Source organism: Triturus cristatus, chromosome 1_2 (assembly GCF_964204655.1).
Source record: "Triturus cristatus chromosome 1_2, aTriCri1.1, whole genome shotgun sequence".
NCBI classification, from domain to species: Eukaryota; Metazoa; Chordata; class Amphibia; order Caudata; family Salamandridae; genus Triturus; species Triturus cristatus.
In genome coordinates this window covers 229,241,738-229,262,758 of record NC_140580.1, presented here as the reverse complement: position 1 = coordinate 229,262,758, position 21,021 = coordinate 229,241,738, and the positions used below count along the sequence as shown (strand labels likewise).

The window sequence follows — 21,021 nt, the reverse complement described above, 5'->3', positions numbered from 1 at the left end:
GATGATGCATCTCTAAAATATTGTGAAAATATGCCGAATAGAGTTTGTGGATAGTTGATCCATCGTGGCTAGGCCCACCTAGACTGATATTTTCTGGTCAGTCCAACTCTTGAATTGTTTTAATCATCCTTACCTGAGCACTTCTGGGAACTCTTTCCGTTTCTTTATTTCATACCTTTTCACTTGAGCACCCCCTTCTGCACGTTCCACTGGAGCAACCTTTTCTGTCCTTCATTGTTTCTCAAATACAGTAAGATATCTACTGTCAGCCTAATTATGAGTAAATAAATATATGCTGCATTGAAATCTATTGGTTGTTGCACGTTAACTTGACTATTTTGATTACCGTGAGCTGACTTTATGCATGCTCCTAAATTGAATTAAATGATTATTGTATGTTAGACTTCATTGTTCAAAGAAAGGTTTAGGACCATTGTTTTCTGTACCAATTTACACCCAGGTCCAAAATTATTGGATTACCTATTATGGCTCCATGCGCTCCAAGCCTGCCGCATCGGTCGAAACTTGGGAGTGGCCATACAAAAAGAGGAATTTCCATACAACTAGATTTCCAAAAGGTTCTCTGTACACAGCCTTGGTTCATACACTGGAGAGTGCAGCTGTACATGAAAAATGGAGCAGCAAATCGTACTGATGGTCCCAGTGTGTGTAGATCCATCTGTTCATCCTTTGACATTGTGGTTTTTTATAGCCTGGAATATCTGTTCCAGGAGTGAAGTCGGTTGATGAAGTGCAATGTGTTATTTTGGAGAATGCTTTCCACTGCAGTGAACAAAATGTGAGTAGCATTGCACTTCACCCTGTTCATTGGGCTGGATAAACCAGATTGTTGCCTCCTTGGTTAGGGGATGCCATAATAAATCCTCTGGTGCCTCTTGGTAGGATTTGCTCTTAGATATTCTTGCCTCTGTCTGACCATTGATAAGGTCTCCTCCTTCCCCTAGTTGCTTCCATGGTTTCATCCTTATGTCTAAGGATGAGCAGCTACTTTTGAAAAGGTTCCTTTTATGGTGTCCATGCCTGATTTCTGCAGTAGTGTGAATTGTATGCCAAAATGTCAAGAGGAATATTGAATGATGGAAGGAATCAAGCTATAAGGGAAACTGGATGACCGCAGGTATAAGTAGACAAAGAAAAGTGACAAGACTGGTAGCTAACCAACTGGTTACTCAACAGAGCGCCATGCCCCCCCCCCCCCCAATCACTAAGAATTTCAATAGAGTGAGCCAGAGAAAGTAATACCAGCAAGAAGAGGTCAGTCACTGAAATTCCTGGCCCTGGTAGCCTTGACATTCGCTTAAGGTACAGTGGCAACTTGTTTGCTGTCACAGATGGTTTTCATCTCTTGCATTGCAACACCATCACTACTTGGTGTCGGACAAGTTTTTGATGTTCAAGCCCTCTAGTCTTAGTCTAACATCACCAGCTTCATTGGCATCCTACATTGTATCCTTCAGCTTTGGATCATTTCACATTGCATAGATGGATATGTAAGGGTTTTAAGTGAAGTCATTCTTCTCTGTACGTAAAAACTTGGAGCATGTTCCTTCCCCCTCCCCCTCCCCCCCCCCCCCCCCCCTGCCCCCGCCCCCTCCTCCTCACCTGCTCTCTTGATCAGACACCAGTACTGCTAGGACGGGTCTTCAGGATGATAGGTGGGAATCTGCTGCAGGAACCATCGCAGCCTGCAGTAACAAACAAACCTACTCCCAGGCAGTCATTAGTCAGCCTATTTAGTCAGTGGTTCCATCTCCATCCAGTCTTCCTCCCCTGACACAGGATATGGATCTCTCTCTGGGCAACACACTGAGGAAGATCTGGAGATAATGGAAAATGAAATGTACTTTAAAGACTGAAGGGGACGAAAACCTTATTAGAGGCCCATTGGCTGAGTCTGTTACTAGTGGTGCTCAGTCTCACAGCAGCAATTGCTACACCCAGCTCCCCATCCCTCTGTCTCAACTGCAGTGGGGTTAGGGAATGGCGGTAATTTAACTTTGTATTTAAATGACTGGCAATAACTCACAGCTTAAGTGGTTGCTGATAATTCCATGAGATTGCTATTAGCTTTGTTTTAAGGTTCCTAGACCCTCTGTTCAACTAAAACCAACTTCAAGGTACTATCTGACCAAGAGTACATTCTCTTTAAAAAGCCACATGCAGAGCCATTCCCTCCGCCTCAAAGATTGAAAGGTATTTACACAAGATCCTCCCTAGTTCAAGTGAAAGGTGCAAAGAATTAATTGTAACCCATTATGGATCTAAGATTGGCCAATAAATATATCAGCAGGGAAATATTTTGAATGTTAGGTCCATCAAATTTTCCCTCGCCTCCGAAAAAGAGGCTGGATGTGTGGAAGGTATACTTGCAGGACATGCATATTTCCACATTCCATTTGTTAAGAAGCACTGGAAGTTTGTGTTTTGTGGTAGGGCAGTCACGTGGTCTGAAGTCCACTACTTGCACTTTTTCCAAATTTGTCATTAGAAGCAACCCACCTCTATCACCAAATACTCTTTATTTAACTGCACTTAGAATGATCATGAAATCCGCTCATTAAAGATCCTTACTTATGTTTTTAACAACTATCTCCCTTTTGTATCAATAGGGTCTACAGGTAAAACCAAAAATCAGGTTCAAGCCCAGTTAAAGATGTCTTGAATAACGTTGCCCCCCCTTGCCCCCTTGGTGGCGGAGGAGGGACAGAGGGTGGCATTTGGGGAGTTTTCTCTACCATAAGCTTCCCCCCACATTATTGGCCCTGCAGAACATACTCCATTCCCCTTCACCACACAGACGCCCCTGTGACGAGACCTAATGCATTGTTGAAATGGAATGCTGAGCTATCTCCTCCGCAGACTGACGATAAATGGGAATACTGCTGTGCTCAGCTCGCTGAGCTATCTCCAAATTACTATCTCCGTTTGATCCATTTTAAATTTCTACACAGATATTACAGAACACCCATCGGCTTACGCCGGATGGGGTTAAGGGAGGATGACTGCTGTTGGCACTGTGGAGTAGATTCGGCCTCCTTCCTCCACATGGCATGGGACTGTCCTGTACTAGCTGAATATTGGTCCCAGGTTTTCACGTCTATAATCCAAATTCTGGGTATGTCCTTGTTCCCCTCTCTGTTCCTGGGACTATTAGGGTATGTTAAGGAAACACATGTCAAGAAACTCAAGTTACATGCATTATTGCTGCTTTTTGCCAAATTGCAGTACACTCAATCGGTACATTTATAGAGCGCACTACTCACCCGCGAGGGTTTCAAGGCGCTGAGGGGGGGGTGCTGCTACTGCTTGAACAGCCAGGTCTTGAGGTGTCTCCTGAAGGTGAGAAGGTCTTGGGTCAGTCAGAAGTGGGTGGGGAGGGAGTTCCAGGTCTTGGCGGCGAGGTAGGAGAAAGATCTGCCGTCTGTTGATCTGGTGCGTGGTACGGTGGCGAGGGTGAGGCTGGCTGGGCGGAGTTGGCGAGTCGGGCGTAGAACGAGAGGCGTTTGTTGAGGTATTCGGGTCCGGCGTTGTGGAGCGCTTTGTGTGTGTGGGTGAGGAGTTTGAACTTGATCCTCGTGTTGACGGGGAGCCAGTGCAGGTCTCTCGTGGGCGGTGATGTGGCTGTGGCGGGGGATGTCCAGGATGAGGCGTGTGGAGGCATTCTGTATGCGTTGCAGTCTTTGTTGTAGCTTGGCTGTTGTCCCTGCATAGAGTGCGTTGCCATAGTCGAGCCGGCTTGTGACGAGGGCTTGGGTGACAGTCCTTGTTTCTGTGGGGATCCATTTGAAGATCTTTCGTAGCATGCGGAGGGTGTTGAAGCAGGAGGAGTAGATGGCGGTGACTTGCTTGGTCATAGTGAGCGATGAGTCCAGGACGAACCCTAGGTTGCATGCGTGGTCGGTGGATGAGGAGGAGGAAACCTACGACCAAGGAATGGATTAGAGAGGTTACATATGGTCACGTTCAGCTAACTACTTTCTGGGAATTGATGCCACCAAAGAGATATGGGAACCGTTTATAACTTGGGTTCGGGAGCAGTCGAACACAAATGAAGATGCAGAGGTCACAGCGACTCCCACTGGGGATGTATAATGTGGAATGGGGAATTGATTTGTGTACGCGATGGGAACTGTACTATGCACTATGGACACTGATTTTAAATTAAGAGACTGTCACCTCGGTATATTTATTGTTTCATGATTACTGTTCCAGGAGCTTTAGGGCAACATGGCCGAGATGGGTAAATGAAGATGGACGATCATTGTGTGCTTTGAAGTATAATATGACCAGAACTGGTACGCCAGAGTTGTTAGTTGTTGTAAAATGTATCATGCATTTTATTTTTGAAATACCAATAAACAAATTTAAAAAAAAAAAATGTCTAGAATAAAAGAGCAAAAACAAGATGGACAGAATGCATAACAATGTCATACATTCACCCCAGTACAGAGATCTGGGACTAAATCCATCGTTTTTTTGCTCACCATGCCATTCCAGTTTGAACCCAGCCATATGCAAATCAGTCTTGACCCTGTGCCTCATGGGAACAGTCCAGACCGAACTGCCAAGCCAGGTCCTTCCTCGACTGGAAACAAGCATCCTAGGAACGGTTTCGGGGTTTCACCCCTCTTCAGCCAGGATAGCTGGATTCCAGTGGCATGCATTCCGTCCATCAATTGTGTCTTTTGCTTTCTCGCCCTAAGTGCGCCAGGTATGCCCAGACATGGGTCCTGGGCTCGCCATGCCACTGGAATCAATTCAAAGACAGATAATGCAGCCTATATCCACAGGCTACACTGTCCAGTACTTCAACTAGAAAATTCCACCAACATCCACAAACAGCACTGCCTGCCCAGCTTTTTCCACAGAGAAAAACCTGCCTCTACCAGCAAAAGCCTCTGGAATGATGGAGAGGGAGGAATGGACAGACCAGCCCCATAGGCTGCCATTATGTGGCTCAGAACAGGATACTGTGCCTTTAAGAAAACTTTCCAGAACTTTTCCAGTATCCCAGAATGCACAGCAGGTCCCTTTTACTTTCAGTTCTTTTTTCCGGCTCCTGCTAGCAGGACCCTGGAGCATTGAGCTCTCCCTTTTCAAGGGTTTATTTGGATTTGTTCACTTTTCAAGTGCTTATTAAGTACCTTGTTGCCTTCCTTCTTGTGTGTGCCCTGTGTGGTCAACCTGCCTGGCTTGTTTGACAAGTGCCCAGAGTGCGAGAGAAAGAAGGCCAAGTCGGACCCACACAGGGTGTGCATCGTCTGCCTTCCCCAGTCCCATGTTCCAGAGGAGTGTGACATTTGCCAATCTTTCTCAGCCAGGACCCTGAAGGAAAGGATGAAGATCAGGCTCCTAGGCCTGGAGGACAGAAGGCTGAGGGCACAAGGTGGGTCAGGACGGGCTGATTCTGCCCATGCTGAGGCCCCTGGGGGGCTCCCCAGGGGCAGGAAGCCCAGAAAACGTCCCCATTCTCCGTCGACTACGGCGTCGAGGGGGATGGCTGCGGTCTGCTCACCGTCTCCCCAGGGCTCTGGGGAGAAACTGCGTCGACGCTCGACGTCGAGGGAGCAGAGCAGTCTGCCGTCAACGACATCTTCGTCGACGCCGTCTACTTCTCCGAGTCATTGGCGTCGAACAGTCCCGGCGTAGGCACTCGCCGTCGAGGCGAGGTCGCCGTTCGCTGTCGGCAAAGAGAAGACGTTCACCGTCGAGGGGATCCCCGACGTCGAGGACCTGTCCCAGGCGTTCGCCGTCGAGGAGGCATTCGCCGTCGAGGAGGCGTTCGCCGTCGAGGAGGCGTTCGCCGTCGAGGACGCGTTCGCCGTCGAGGACGCGTTCGCCGTCGAGGAGGCGTTCGCCGTCGAGGAGGCAGCGCAGGAGGAGTCCTGACTGCAGGAGTTCCTCGGTCACAAAGGAAGAGAACGGAGTCACCGGGCTCGGTGTACTCAGTGGTGTATACACCTCCTAAGCCTAGGTCGCCACCTTTTCCTCCTTTGCCAAGGGAGCCCTCACCGCGGATCCCTACGCCTCCACCACCACCACCACCACCACCACCACCACCACCTCCTCCTCCTCCTCCTCCTCCTCCTCATACCATTCCGCCTCACACACAGTCGGGCCCACCTGTGGCCCCGCCACGGTCGGTGTCGTTGCCTAGGTATCCGACGCCGCGGAAGAGAACTCTGAAGCGGCCGAAGCCAAACAGATCGCGCTCCCGCTCCGGACGGAGAGGAAGATCACGGAGCCGTGGACGGTCATCATCGACATCTGGGCGACGCTGCAGGAGGCGCAGCGCCAGATCCCGCACCCAATCGTCTGCCAGGGACTACTCGCCGATGCTGTCGGACTCGCCAAGGACGGGAGCATCGCCTGTCGACGATGGTCTCCTTCCAGGAGGTGCTACTGAGGGGTGCGGCCAAGTTAGGGATCGCGGTGATGGTGCCAACACCTACGACGTCCGTGATCTTCGAGACGCTGCACAAGAAGCACCTGCCTTGCCCCCTGCTGCCACTAGTGCCGGGATTGGTGATACCGCTACGGAGTTGTTCCTCACTCCGGCGGTGACGAAACCAGCCCCCTCTAGGCCCCTGAAGAAGTATCGGGCACCGGAATCGGACCCGACCTTTCGGAGGATGGACCCGAAACCGGACTCGGTCATTGTGACGGCGGCAAGGAAGCAGCATGCTACCACTCCTTCCTCGACAGTGCCGCCTGATAAGGATAGCCGTTGGCTAGACTCGGCGGGCAGAAAGGTCTGTGGGACGGGTTCTACCACCATGAAGGCGGCAAGTGCCGGGGCACTGTTTGGGCGCTACGACCGTTCCCTGTGGGAGTCTCTCCAGCAGTACGCGGAGCTGCTGCCTTGCGACAAGGAGGACTTTCTAGAGACTTTGCATGAGGGGATGCTGGTGTCAAATCAGATTATCAGCGCGGCGGCGGATGTCTCTGTTAGCGGCACATGGATATTGTCGTGGCATCAACCAACAGCGTCACGCTTGGCTTCGCCTTACCTCACTCAAACCGGAGGCACAACAAAGAGTGGCCAACCTGCCTTTCTCGGTTGAAACCCTGTTCGGCAAGCATGCGGACGACGAAATGGCCCGCATGAAGACGGAGGCAGAGACCCTGACGGCTGTCGGGTTAGAGAAGCCCGAGAAGAAAAAGCACCCGTTCCAGAGACGGTTCGGGGCTGCAGGCAGAGGGCGTGGGCAGGCCTCGGGACAGCAGCAAGAACAGCAGCAGCAGTTCCGGAAACCCTTCCAGAAGCGCCAGAAGGGTAGAGAAGGCCAGCAGTCCGCTACAGCGACCAAGGTCTCGGCCCTGAGCGATTACTTCCCCTGCAACCGTTACCCACTCCAGTGGGGGGGAAGCGTTCAATCTTTTCTGGCAGAGTGGAGAAAAATTACTCAGGACACGTGGGTGCTGAATATTGTTTGCAATGGATAGTCTTCGGTTCATCAGCCCGCCTCCAGCGATTCCGCCGGTAAGCTCACAGTATCAACTGCGAGAGCTCCAGGCGGAGGCAGACATCCTGTTGAGGAAAAAGGCGGTGGAAGACGTACCTCTGTCTCAAAGGGGAAGAGGTCTGTACTCTCGGTTCTTCCTGGTTCGCAAGAAGGACAAGAACGAGTTCAGGCCCATTCTGGATTTGCGGCAAGCAAACAAATGGATTCGCAGAGAAATTCCGCATGCTATCGTTGCATCAGATTTACCCTCAGCTGCAACGGGGAGACTGGCTCTGTGCCATAGACCTACAAGATGCGTACTTCCATGTGCCCATTGCACAGAAGCACAGGAAGTTCCTGCGATTCCAAGTCGGCGCCAATCATTATCAATACACAGTACTGCCATTCGGGCTAAAGTCTGCGCCCAGGACCTTCTCGAAGTGCATGGCAGTGTTAGCTGCACACCTGCGGAGGAACAAGGTGTTTGTCTACCCGTACCTGGACGATTGGTTGATCAAGGCCTTCTCCTTCTCGGAAGCACAAGCGCACTTCCAGAAGACGTGCGTTCTCTTGAACAAGCTGGGGTTACACGTCAACATGTCCAAGTCTGTCCCGACGCCGGTCCAGTGCATACAGTACTTGGGGGGCCTCCATCAATACGCTGTCGGCAAGCGTGTCTCCTTCGGAGGAGAGACTGTTATCACTCCTTCGGAAGGCTCAGGCTCTTATGACCGCTCCATCGAAGACAGTGAGGAAGGTGTCTTCGCTGCTGGGATCGATGGCCTCATGTATCTTCCTCACGCCTCATGCACGGCTGCACATGAGACCACTGCAGGAGTGCTTGGAGGATCAGTGGGATCAGAGGACAGGTTCTTGGGACGACAAGATACGGCTGTCTCTGCATGCTCTTCAGCCGCTGAAGTGGTGGTGTTCGGAGGAAAATCTCCTCGGGGTTCCCTTCCACAAGGACATTCCCACGAAGAGTATCGTGACGGATGCGCCTCTCCGAGGCTGGGGAGCGCATTCCGGAGACTTACAGATACAAGTTAAGTGGTCCCCGTTGGAGTCGACGTACCACATCAATTTCCTGGAACTCAGAGCCGTTTACTTGGCATTGAAGGCGTTCCATCCGTCTTTCCAGACAACCTCGCTGCTTGTACAGACGGACAATACAACCACGATGTATTACCTCAACAAGCAGGGGGGGGGGGTCTAGATCACGCACCCTGTCGCGGGAGGCGCAGTCGATCTGGCACTGGCTTCTGGCCCGAGGACTGACGATTACAGCCACGCATCTGCCAGGTGTGCAGAATGTTCAGGCAGACGCACTGAGCAGACTGATTCAGGAAAACCACGAATGGGTCATAAACGACGAAGTACTAGGGGACGTCTTCGCAAGGTGGGGGACTCCAGACGTAGATCTGTTCGCCACCACCGAAAACAGCAAATGCCGAGACTTCGCATCCAGGTACTACCAGCGGGGGAAACTGGGGAATGCGCTATGGATCGACTGGTCGAACAGCTTTCTTTACACTTTTCCACCCATTCCCCTGATTCCGGCGGTGCTCATCAAGCTGGCCCAGTCCGGGGCGCGGATGATCCTGATTGCCCCGGAATGGCCCAGACAGTGGTGGTTCACGGACCTGCTTCACCGGTCTCTCCTTCCTCACATACGGCTGCCGTGCAGGCCGGACCTTCTCACGAAGTTCGGGGGGCAGTTGGTGCACCCCAACCTCTCGTCTTTGAGTTTGGCGGCATGGCTCCTGAGATAGTGCAATATGGCCATCTGAATCTACCAGCAGATTGTATGGATATACTGAAGGAGGCTAAGCGACCTTCCACTAGGACGTCCTATGCTTACAAGTGGAAGAGATTCTGCATCTGGTGCAAGTCCAAGCACTTTGACCCGACGACCTGTAAGGAAGAAAAGATGTCATCATTCCGTACCTTTTGCATTTGGCGCAGTCTGACCTTCATTTCCATTCCATTAAGGTTCATCTCGCTGCTTTGACTGCTTACAGGAAATGCCCTTCACAGACTTCCTTCTTTCAGATCCCTGTGATCAAGGATTTTTTGGAAGGCTTGAAGAAAGTGTTTCCTCCCGTCAGACTTCCCTCGCCTTCCTGGGAATTGAATGTGGTGCTGTCCAGATTGATGAAGGAGCCTTTTGAACCTATTCACAAGGCTTCGTTGCAGCACCTGTCTTGGAAGGCGGCGTTCCTAGTGGCCATTACATCGGCCCTCAGGGTGAGTGAACTTCAGGCGTTGTGTTGCCAAGAACCTTATACGGTATTTCATGCTGCTAAGGTTGTTATGCGTACTCACCCTAAATTTCTTCCTAAGGTTATATCTGATTTTCATGTCAACCAGACCATAACTTTACCTACGTTTTTTCAGAATCCCTCTTCTCCAGCGGAAAGGTCTCTACATTCCCTGGACGTTAAGAGGGTGTTGAAGTTTTATCTTGATAAGACCAAAGATATTCGTAGGTCAGACCAATTGTTTATCAATTATGGATCAGTCAGGACCGGTCTTGCTACCTCCAAACAGTCCATCTCTCGGTGGATTGTGTCCTGTATACAATTGTGTTACCAAAAGGCTAATAAGACCTTAGGGGGTAAACCTAAGGCTCATTCCACCAGGGGCAAAGTTTCCACGACTGCTTTGCTGCGTAATGTTCTGATTGCAGAAATCTGCAAGGCGGCCACTTGGAGTTCGGCCCATACCTTTGCTGAGCATTACTGTCTGGACACGGATGCCAGGGCAGATGCTCAGGTTGGGCAGGCCTCGCTGCGAAATTTGTTCGCACAGTAGTGGTATTATTTTGTAGTCTTCTCCACTGCCGTTTTGGTGTGGGGATGGGCTTGCCATTCTATTCACTAGATTATGACTATACACAGAGATCCCCTACTACAGAAGGAGTAGTTTCTTTTCTGTAACTCCAGTTCTGTAGTAGGGGTATCTTTGTTATAGTCATAAGCGCCCGCCCTCCTCCCCGGTGGAGAGATAAATGTTAATGGAAGGAATGCTACAGGTCTGGCGTGTTACGCCTTCAAAAAGAACTGAAAGTAAAAGGGACCTGCTGTGCATTCTGGGATACTGGAAAAGTTCTGGAAAGTTTTCTTAAAGGCACAGTATCCTGTTCTGAGCCACATAATGGCAGCCTATGGGGCTTGTCTGTCCATTCCTCCCTCTCTATCATTCCAGAGGCTTTTGCTGGTAGAGGTAGGTTTTTCTCTGTGGAAAAAGCTGGGCAGGCAGTGTTGTTTGTGGATGTTGGTGGAATTTTCTAGTTGAAGTACTGGACAGTATAGCCTGTGGATATAGGATGCATTATCTGTCTTTGAATTCTCTCTTAAGTGTAGATGCAGGTCTGCATGGCTTGACAACTTAAGAGATTATTTTTATTGCTCTGGGGTCCACGCACATGGGCGGGACTATTCTCTAGATTATGACTATAACAGAGATACCCCTCATACAGAACTGCAGTTACAGACAAGAAACTACTCCATCAACAAAATCACCCCTACCATGTTGGTGCAAGCGAAAGTGCATGGAGATCTTTTCCTGCTCAACGGAACACCTGCAGACTTGGCGTATGAGCTTTAGAGCCAATCTATGGAGCTTCAGTCAGCCTAGGGCATATGGCCAAGGAAGGAAAGACCATATCATAAACTTTCTGGAGCTCACGTCAGTCCATTTAGCTCTCGAGGCTTTAATACCATCTGTTTGATAGTATGCTAATTCAGATGACTATACAACCACCATGTTAACAGGTTCTATATCCAAGCCCTCTATCTCTAGACGCATAGAACATTTAAGCATGGCTTCTATTCCCGAGTCTCAAAAGTAGGTTACCTACTGGGAATAAAAAAAGAAATTCCAACCCTACATTGTAAGCAGGTTTACATGGAAAACTATGAATGGGCGGTAGATGGTCAATATTTTTCAGCAAATGGGTTTTCAGCAAATAGACTTGTTTATGACTTCTCAAAAGCCAAATCTTCTCATTGGCAGTTGGATCCAGGCTCTTTCCCGGAACCCTTTTAATGAGCTACTTGGACATTCCTTAACACTTCTCCATTGAATCCATGAATACCATTGGTCTGGTTGAAACCGCGGTGAACCCGAACAACTTGAGTCTCATTGCTTCAGAATGGTCCTTGGCAATTATGGTTTCTAGACATCCTTCATGTTATTAAAGGCCACAGACTACCATGCAAATCGAAATTTGGGCACAGACTGCAAGCTCAGTTCTTCCACCCAAACCTGATGTCATTTAAGTTTGTAACATAGCCCCTAAGATTAGTCACTGTTGTCATTTAAATTTGCCAGTCGTGTATGGCAAATGTAGCAGAAGCAAGATCTTTAAATGAGAGCCTTGTGCACTTTCAAAAAAGGAAGATTCTGCATATGATTCAAACAAAATGATCAATTTGTTTTTCCTGCCTAGATGTTATCACGTTGTACTTGGCTGCCCCTAGCCAAATCTCTAAGCTGCAATTTGCTCCGATAAAAGTACATCTTGTAGCTTTAACATCATACAGAAAGGTCCCCCTCTAAACTCCTTCAAGATCTCAGTAATCAAAGACTTCATGTAAGGTTAAAAAAAATAATATTTGCCTGATAGTCCCTTTGTCAAACTGAAGCCTGAACTCTCAAATGGTTTCAAATTTTGAACCCTTTCACAAGACTTCATTTATTTCTTGCAGTTAAGTAATCTGTTCTCAATCACCACAGCATGATTGCTAGTGCACTACGTGTACTTTGGACTGCTGAACTATATAGTGTCTTCCATTCAAGTAGGATATATATGAAACCTTGTTACCTAATGTAACAATAATAGTCATTGGTCTTTTTATCTGTTCTATAGTAATCCAGCTACTCCTTCAGAATGTTCTCTGCATGCTTTTGATGATGGTTTTAATGTTTTTCATATAAAACTAGATTTGACATTCTTATTATATATAGCACCTATGTGCCAACACATACTAGCTTTGCAACTTTTAAATCCATTTCTGAATGAATTGTTTCATGCATTACTCTGTGCTCAGTTTGCTTATAAACTCCTTTCATATAGGCCATAAGCTCTTTCTACTAGATAAAAAAGTGCAGGTATGGCTTGGTTAAGAAACATTCCCTTTCCATATGTGTGTAAAGCAGCCACTTGGAAATATTTTCATTCTTTTACAAAACAGTTCAAATTCTAACATCATAGCGGACTCTAGAGAGACTAATGCTACCTTAAGATTTTTTTCAGTTCACTATCTTTTGGAGTGGTTATTGTCATATTGAAAAGTTTTTTTTCTTTTCGCTCCTATGGTGGAGAACTTTGGGTGATGAGGGATGTGCTTTGTGCGCTTTTCTAATGATTCACTATCAAATGAAGGTCCTGCGATGTAGTAGAAAGTTACTTGTGGCCCTGGTTCTGCATCTTAGGAATGCTCACTGAAGCCATAAACGTCATTCCCTCCTCTCTAGCTTTGTATCTTTCTCAAAAGGAAATCAAAAGTTAGTTTTATCAGTCATGCAGTTTGTTTTGGAGGAAAGTATTGGGCATCCTTGGAGATGGAAAACCCTAGCCTTTAAGGGGCAGGGTGCCTTTTTAACTCTTCTAGCAGTCTATAGGACTGCATTTCCACATTTTTTGCCATTTTAGACTGAAGATTGAGCTTTACTTGCTGCAGGGTAGTTTTCGGAAGGGTGTTTGTTTTAAACAATCCTAAAAATGATTACATCCGATTCTGTTGTTGAAGACCTTGATTGCTGTAATTTCCACTCATTTCTAACTTGACTTGAGTCTCTGTGACGAGAATATTTTTGGGACCCAACCATTTTGTTAAGGGATTTCTTATTGCATGCTTTTGACCATGATTCTTGTTAGCACTGGTGTTAATAACCATATTTCCGTCTGTACCCTTGTTCCTCTGATGTTCTAGGGAGTGCCTTAGTCAAAATGTAGAATCTTAGGCAGTTTGCCCCCAGAAGTTTTCTTAACCAATGTAACTTTTATTTTTCACAGACAAGTTTAAAGGTGGCCAGGCAGGAATACATCAGTCCAAAAGCTGTTTGGATCCTCAAGAGCTAATGGAATTGCTCCGCTCCAGAGATTTTGAAAGGTATTTTGATGGTCTGAAGTGCACTGTATTTTGTTTAGATGAAGTTCACAATTAAAATCAATTTTTTTCTTACCATACAGGGAGGTTAAAGGATCTGCTGATAAGGTGATTAGTGACCAAGACCTTGAGGTGCTGTTGGATAGAAGTGACCTTATTGGTAAGTGGAGCATTTTAAATTAATTTGTGTACAGCTCAATAAAATGAATCTTAATTTGTTTCTGCTTAGAATTCATGAATTACGGGTCAGTGCACATTGACCTCCTAATAAAACCATTTGATCAATATTTCAAATTAATTTTGGAAATGGTAGTGGGCCTACTTGGGATAGTGCATGAAGAAAAGCTTTTGACATAAGACAGTCTGTTTACTTAACTGAGGGTGTCCTCCATCCTTCCAATATTTATTAATTTTGCAGCAAAGTAAGTATATAAGGTAGGCCCTCCCACATTGATTTGTATCTACTCCAGAGAAGCAGTTCTCTTGTAGGGGATTTCCATGTATAGGCATAAACACTTGAATAGTCTTGCCCACATGTCGGGAATTCGGAGCACTTTAGATATATCTTAAGTGGATATTTTTTGCCTCTCTTCAGGAAGTCCTGCAAAGACACTTAAGATACATGAACGAGTTGCAAAGGGTGTGCAATTTGCAGTTCAAATATAAAATCTTGAAATATGTCAGAGGACCGTAGGGCACTGCACTGTCAATCTAGTAAAGAGTACAATCAAAGTGCTTTGTATTGCAAGATTGGGAGAAATATGAACTATCCCCAAGGTGTTTCAACTCTACACTCTAGCCTGTTCCATGCGTTTTGAAAACATGGGTCTGTTGACTGCCAATTGTATTGAGCTGGCACCTATAGGATGACGCTTATGATTTCCAGTTCCTGGCCTTTGGAATTCTCTCCAGTTGGTGCCAAGAGAGAGAACCGCCTACCCTTTGTCAGACAGCTAAAATTGTATATTTTAGGTTAACAAAGACATAAGCAGGAAGTTTGTGGTCTGTTATGCTTTTCTAGTAGAATTTTGCCTGCGTTTCTCTGTAGGTCCTTTTTTCTTAGCACAAGAAATCTTTACAAGGCACTTTACAAATAAGATTAACAAACTTGTGAGTAGAAACCTTAACATTTGAACAGCCAAGCAACTGTGCATAAATAAATAAACAAATAAAGAGGAGAGACAAAAGGCTCCGGTCAAGACTTTGCCTGAAGACCTTGGTCACGACCGAAAAAAAACTTCAGAAGCCCCGGCTCCGAAGATAAAAGGAGAAGCCTTCCGGCAGCTCGGGACCAAGCAAGCCGCTCGTCAGTGCCTCAAAAACACCGGGGGCGACAAAAACGGGAACACATCCTACTCCCGCTGTCCCCTAAAAGGCTTCGCACCTCAGCACCCAAAGAACAGGAGGCCTCGGATCCGAAAAACCTTGAACCTTTGGTTCTGAAAAAGATTTCGGAGTCGACGCCAAAGGACCCAAAAACTCCTTCGGCTCCAGAGCACAAATCTAAACCACGTTCGTAACCGAAAAAATTGGTGCAAAAAGCAAATGCCACCGAGGAAGAAATATTTCTACCGGATCCCATCGTACCAGAACAGAAAACACTGCATGTGGACCATAAAACAGGCCATATTGTCAGTATTCCACACAAGAGGAAATTGGACACTCCCCACATTCCTGAGGTGCCTGTAAAGAAAAGAGACTGCAACTTCACCATTAAGACCCTCTTCTCCTGTTCTTCCTACTAAGCCTTTCTTTCCTCCAAAGTCTCCCCCCCCCCCCCCCCCCCCCCCCCCCCCATATTCACCACCTCCACAGGATGATGACCCAGGGGCTGGGGGCGGAAATAATGACCCTTTAACTGATCCAGATGATGACACCAACATACCACAAGACACATGGGACGACTACAATGAACCTGTAGATCCTCCAGACCTTCCTGATCCAGATGCATACCCAACTAGGCCAACTCCCCCAGATGACCGCATTGGTTTTGGTCAACTCATTGATAGGACTGCCCAATATCATGGCGTCCAAATGCATTCAGACCCCACAGAGAGACTTCCTAGTAGACACTTTTGCAGTCACAAAAGACAGTACAAACATTACCCATGCTCAAAGGTGTCATCAAACATGCTCCAGACGACTTCAAAGACCATGTCAAGACCAGAATTCTCAATCCTCCGATTTATAAATATAAACCCGCCCCTAATGATCCCGCCTACATTAAAGGCCAACTCCCCTTAGATTCCCTGGTAGTGTCCAATGCTAGGAAGCGTGCCAACTCTCAAACCTCCGATGATGCTCCACCTCCAGACAGTCTAAATTACTAGATGCTTTAGGCAAACGAGTTGCCTCCTAGGCAGCTAATCACTGGAGGATAGCTAATGCACAGGCATTACTTGCCAGATATGATAGGGCTCACTACGATGAACTTGGGACCCTAATGCAGCATTTGCCTGACCAATACAAGGCCAAAGCATATGATTTAATTCAGGAAGGCAAATTAATCACAAACGCATCCATTAAATGTGCCCTCGATGCAGCAGACACTGCATCTAGATCAATCAACACTAGTGTGTTATTACGAAGGCATGCATGGCTGCGCATTTCTGGGTACAAACAGGAAGTACAGACTACTATCCTAAATCAGCCGTTTGGAAAAAATGAAAAAAGACAGACTGCAAAATCAATGGGAGCATTACAGTCTCCATCTACACGAGGCTCCTTTCGCCGCTTCTTTTATAGGGGCGCATCCAAAAACATCAGCACAGACACTGCCTCCTCCTTTAGAAATCCCACACAAACCTCCCCCCAACAAGGGATATTTCAGAGGTGGGTACAGGGGAAATAACAACAAAGGAAGAGACTGAGAACAATACTTCCCTACAGACCATTCCACACCGGTCAGAGGTAGACTCTCACAGTTCCTACCTGTCTGGAATTCCATCACTACAGAAACAAATTATCCAGTATGGTTACTGCCTGGAACTTACTGCAACTCCCCCCCCCCCCCCCCCCCCCCCCCACCCCACCCCCCAACATACCACCCAATTAGCGTTCCATGTCCACGGAACATCGAACGCTTCTCAAACAGGAAGTTCTCTCACTGCTTCAAAAGCATGCAATAGAACCAGTTCCTCTAGAGCATCAAGGAACGGGGGTTTACTCCCTGTATTTTCTAATCCCCCAAAAAGGATGGTACACTCAGACCAATACTGGACCTCAGACCTCTCAATCTCTACATAGTCAGATCATTTTCACATGATCACACTTCAACAAGTCCTTCCACTGCTTCAACAAGGTGACTTTCTTGCCACATTGGATCTCAAGGACACCTACTTCCATAGTCCGATATACCCTGCTCACAGGAAATATCTAAGGTTTACAGTGGACGGCCAACACTATCAGTTCAAAGTTCTCCCATTCAGAGTGACCAGAGCACACAGGGTATTCATAAAGTGTCTTGCGGTAGTACATACCTGGACGACTGGCTGATAAAAGCCAAGTCATACAATCAGTGTGTTCACCACACTTAACCAAACGATTCAGCTGCTACACGACTTGGGGTTCAAAGTAAATCGCGCCAAGTCGCATCTTCAGCCCTCCTACCTACATCAGTACCTAGGAGCCTCAGTAGACACTTTCAAAGCCCTAGCCTACCCCAATCCAGCTAGGATAACCTGTATTGAAACCCTCATTACAAAATCTCAACCCCAACACGCTTCCCCGCTCGAGTGTTTATGCAGCTCATAGGAATGATGGCCTCTTGCATTTTCATTGTACCCTCACGCAAGACTTCAAATGCACCCTTTACAGGAATGCCTAGCACGTCAGTGGAACCAGGCTCATGGTCAACTTACAGATCTGGTGTTGGTGGACAGCCGCACACATCGCTCTCAGCAGTGGTGGAACACACAAAACCTTTCCAGAGGGCGGCCGTTCCTAGAGCCAGTTCCACAGATAGTGCTAACAGCGGACGCATCACTCACCAGCTGGGGAGAACATCTCCTAAACTACACAATTCAGGGCAGGTGGACCACTCGACAAAAAACTCCACATCAATCACCTAGACTACTAGCAATATTTCTAGTGTTAAAGTCATTCCAAGCACATCTCCTCAACAAGACTGTCCTGGTCCGCACAGACAATATGACAGTAATGTATTACATACAGAAACAAGGAGGAACGCATTCTTTGCAGCTGTCTCGCCTATCGCAAAGGATATGGAGATGGACCATTCCGCAAAACATGCATCTTCTGGCAGAACATCTTCCTGCAGTGAACAATCAGATTGCGGATCTACTAAGTCGTCAGACTCAGCAGATACATGAATTGGGAACTTCATCCTCAAGTTCCAACCCCCCCCCCCCCCCCCCCCCCCCATTTTCCAGAGGTGGGGCCACCCAGTCATTGATCTGTTTGCCACACACGCAAACGCAAAATCCCCAACCTTCGCTGCCAGGTTTCCACACCCGTTGTCCAAGTGCAGTGCGATATGGATGAACTGGTCAGGCAGATTTGCGTACGCTTTTCTGCCGCTCCAACTCATTCCACTAGTAGTACGCAAGCTCAAGCAAGTCTCTCAATTATCCTAGTTGCTCCCACATGGGCACGGCAACCATGGTTTACGACACTCCTCGAACTCTCAGGAGTTCCATACCAAAAACTACGTCTCTCCCCAAAGCTTCTCACGCAGAACCATGGAGAGATACGGCACCCAGATCCAGCACAACTGAATCTAGCAATCTTGCTCCTGAAGTCCTAGAGTTTGTTTACCCTAACCTCCCACCAGACTGTATGAACATTATCAAAGAAGCCAGACGCCCTACTACTAGAGCTTGCTATGCAGCCAAATATGAACGATTTGTCATTTACTGTAATAACAAAATTGACCCGCTAGGTGCTTCCATTCAGATCATCATTTGCTATTTGCTGCATCTACAAAGATGTAATCTAGCATACTCATCCATAAGATTACATCTGGCTGCACTTGCCGCCTACCTGCAAAACAGACATTTGTCATTGTTCAGAATACCCGCTATTAAAGGCTTTATGGAAGGCCTTAAAGGGACAATTCCTCCCAGACTGCCACCCTCTCCGGTGTGGAACCTAAACATTGTCCTTACTAGGCTCATGGGTCCCCCCTTTGAGCCTTTACACAAATGTGAACTGCAGTTCCTTACATGGAAAGTAGCTTTCCTTGTCTCAATTACCTCTCAGGAGAGTAAGTGAGATCCAGGCTTTAACCATACAAGAACCATTCTTACAAATTAATCGTAACAAAGTGGTTCTTAGAACAAATCCAAAATTCCTTCCCAAAGTAATCTCTGCTTTTCACCTTAATCTATAGTTACAAGTGTTTTTCGAAAACCCATATTCCGTAGCACAGAGAGCTCTTCACACACTTGGCGTCAAAAGAGCTATACTTTATTACATTGACAGGACTAAACCTTTTAGAAAAACAAACCAACTGTTTGTAGCTTTCTCTCCACCTTATAAAGGAAATCCCAACTCCAAAGCTGGAAGTGCCAGGTGGATAGTCAAATGCATTCAAATATGCTACCATAAAGCAAAACTCACATTGACAATTCCCCCCTAGAGCGCACTCCACACGCAAACTAGAGGCTTCCAAGGCATTCTTAAGTAACATTCCCCTAGAAGACATTTGTAAGGCAGCAACATGGTCTACCAAACACTATTGTGTAGACGTGCAGGCGAAGCAACAGGCTTCTGTGGGCCAGGCTGTTCTTAAAACACTTTTTCAAACTACTGCAACAGATACAGGTGACCACCGCTAGGGGAGACACTGCTGTATAGCAACAGTATGAATTCTGCAGCTCGTATGCCTCGAACGGAAAATGCTACTTACCAGTATGCATCTGTTGTTGGCATGCAGAATTTCATACCCCCAGCCGCCTCCCCAGAACCTGTACCTGCTCCAGTGTTCTCTTACTTAGATACATTCACATGTTTCACATTCTGTTTTCTTACAAACTCCATTTCCCATCATGGCGAAAAACAATCTGAGGATGGAGTCGCTGCCCATGCGCACTATCACTCAAGGGAGGAGTCCCCTATCTCGTGACTACAAAAGACTTCTTTCAAGACAACAAGGTCCAAGCATCCGAGCCCAACACTAGATGGCGATCTATGCAACAGTATGATATTCTGCAACTCTACATGCCAAGAACAGATGCATACTGGTAAGTAGCATTTTCCTTATAGCAAAAACAAAGTGTGGATTTTAGAGGAGCTGTCAGAAAAGGAAGAGTAACAACGCATATCATCCCTCCAATAAAGAAGTTGAAAGTATACACCCTGCCTTCAGGTGCCTCAGCACAATTTCCTCATTTCTGAAAGTAATGCGTTGACTTTTGTTTAGAAATATCGAATGTGTGCCTTTTGTGGATAGCCCCGCTCCCTTGCTTGCATATTTCCTTGCGGGGCCGCGCTGACGCTCTGCACGTATCCTTTGGCTCCAGGCACCATTGTGTAATTCAGCTGGCATTCCTCCTCGCGCCCTCGTCCAGGGAGGGGCCCTGTGGCGAGCACACAGTCAAAGTATATGTTTATCTCATTCTGCTAACGACGAGATCCGGGAAATTAGCTGGTGTGAATGCTTTGTACGGGCCCATTGTCCCAGAGTTTCACAAAATGTGCACGTGCATGTATTGCATTTAAGCCGGTGGCTAGTCCATTTTTTTAGGTCAAGCCTAGCGCAGCGCCGACGCGCTGCTCTATGGGAGGTTTCTTGTGAGCACTCCACACTGTTCCTAAACTTCTCTGTTGGAGTTGGTTAACTCCCACATATTCTATTGGCCTTTCGCATGTTGCTTTCAGTAATGAAAGCACGCAAATGGCCAAAGACTGCAGCATGTCCCGCCTTTCTTCCAAAAGTTAACTCCCACGGCCTAAGGCTCTCAGGAGCTAGCAGCGGCGCACTGCATTCCTCATCGGGGATCAGGTTACTGCGGCCGCAGCTTTCACTTTCGCGTGCATCGGCAGGCACGATGCCAGCTGCATTCATTACATTCTTTAATTATGTTTATTTACACAATGTGCCCACAGCGCGCTAGCCACATTTGCCGAATTACACTGCTCGTTGTGTGTATTAGCTCGTATGTGTATTAACAAGTTTCCAAAAGTCACCAAGCATTTGTGTAGAACTCCAGGAAAGTAGTCAGTTGGCTGGTGTCCTGATGTACCGCAGGAAGTCTTCTGTGAATTATTGCTTTAACGTGTGGATTGGTATTTCTTCGTTTGTGATTTTACAGTTACACCTGTTCAAATGTCAGCACCCTGCTGCGGTGGCACTTTTGTTTCCTTTTTTTTTTTTTTTTTGACGGGCAAAATATTTATCTTTGTGAAGAAACTCCTGCTCACTCCTAGACTCCCAACAACATAATACTAGGAGACCTCAACCTACATTAGAATGATAA

General features: G+C 47.1%; 1 protein-coding gene across 1 annotated transcript in view; it reads left to right on the top strand.

The window, feature by feature from the left end:
• The window catches only part of HELLS (helicase, lymphoid specific), a 372,397-nt gene that overhangs the window by 337,708 nt on the left and 13,668 nt on the right, over positions 1-21,021 (top strand). Inside the window, exons 20-21 of the mRNA XM_085603527.1 lie at positions 13,489-13,585; positions 13,666-13,742. Coding sequence (XP_085459653.1) covers positions 13,489-13,585; positions 13,666-13,742 — 174 coding nt within the window. The remainder of the gene's footprint in view (positions 1-13,488; positions 13,586-13,665; positions 13,743-21,021) is intronic.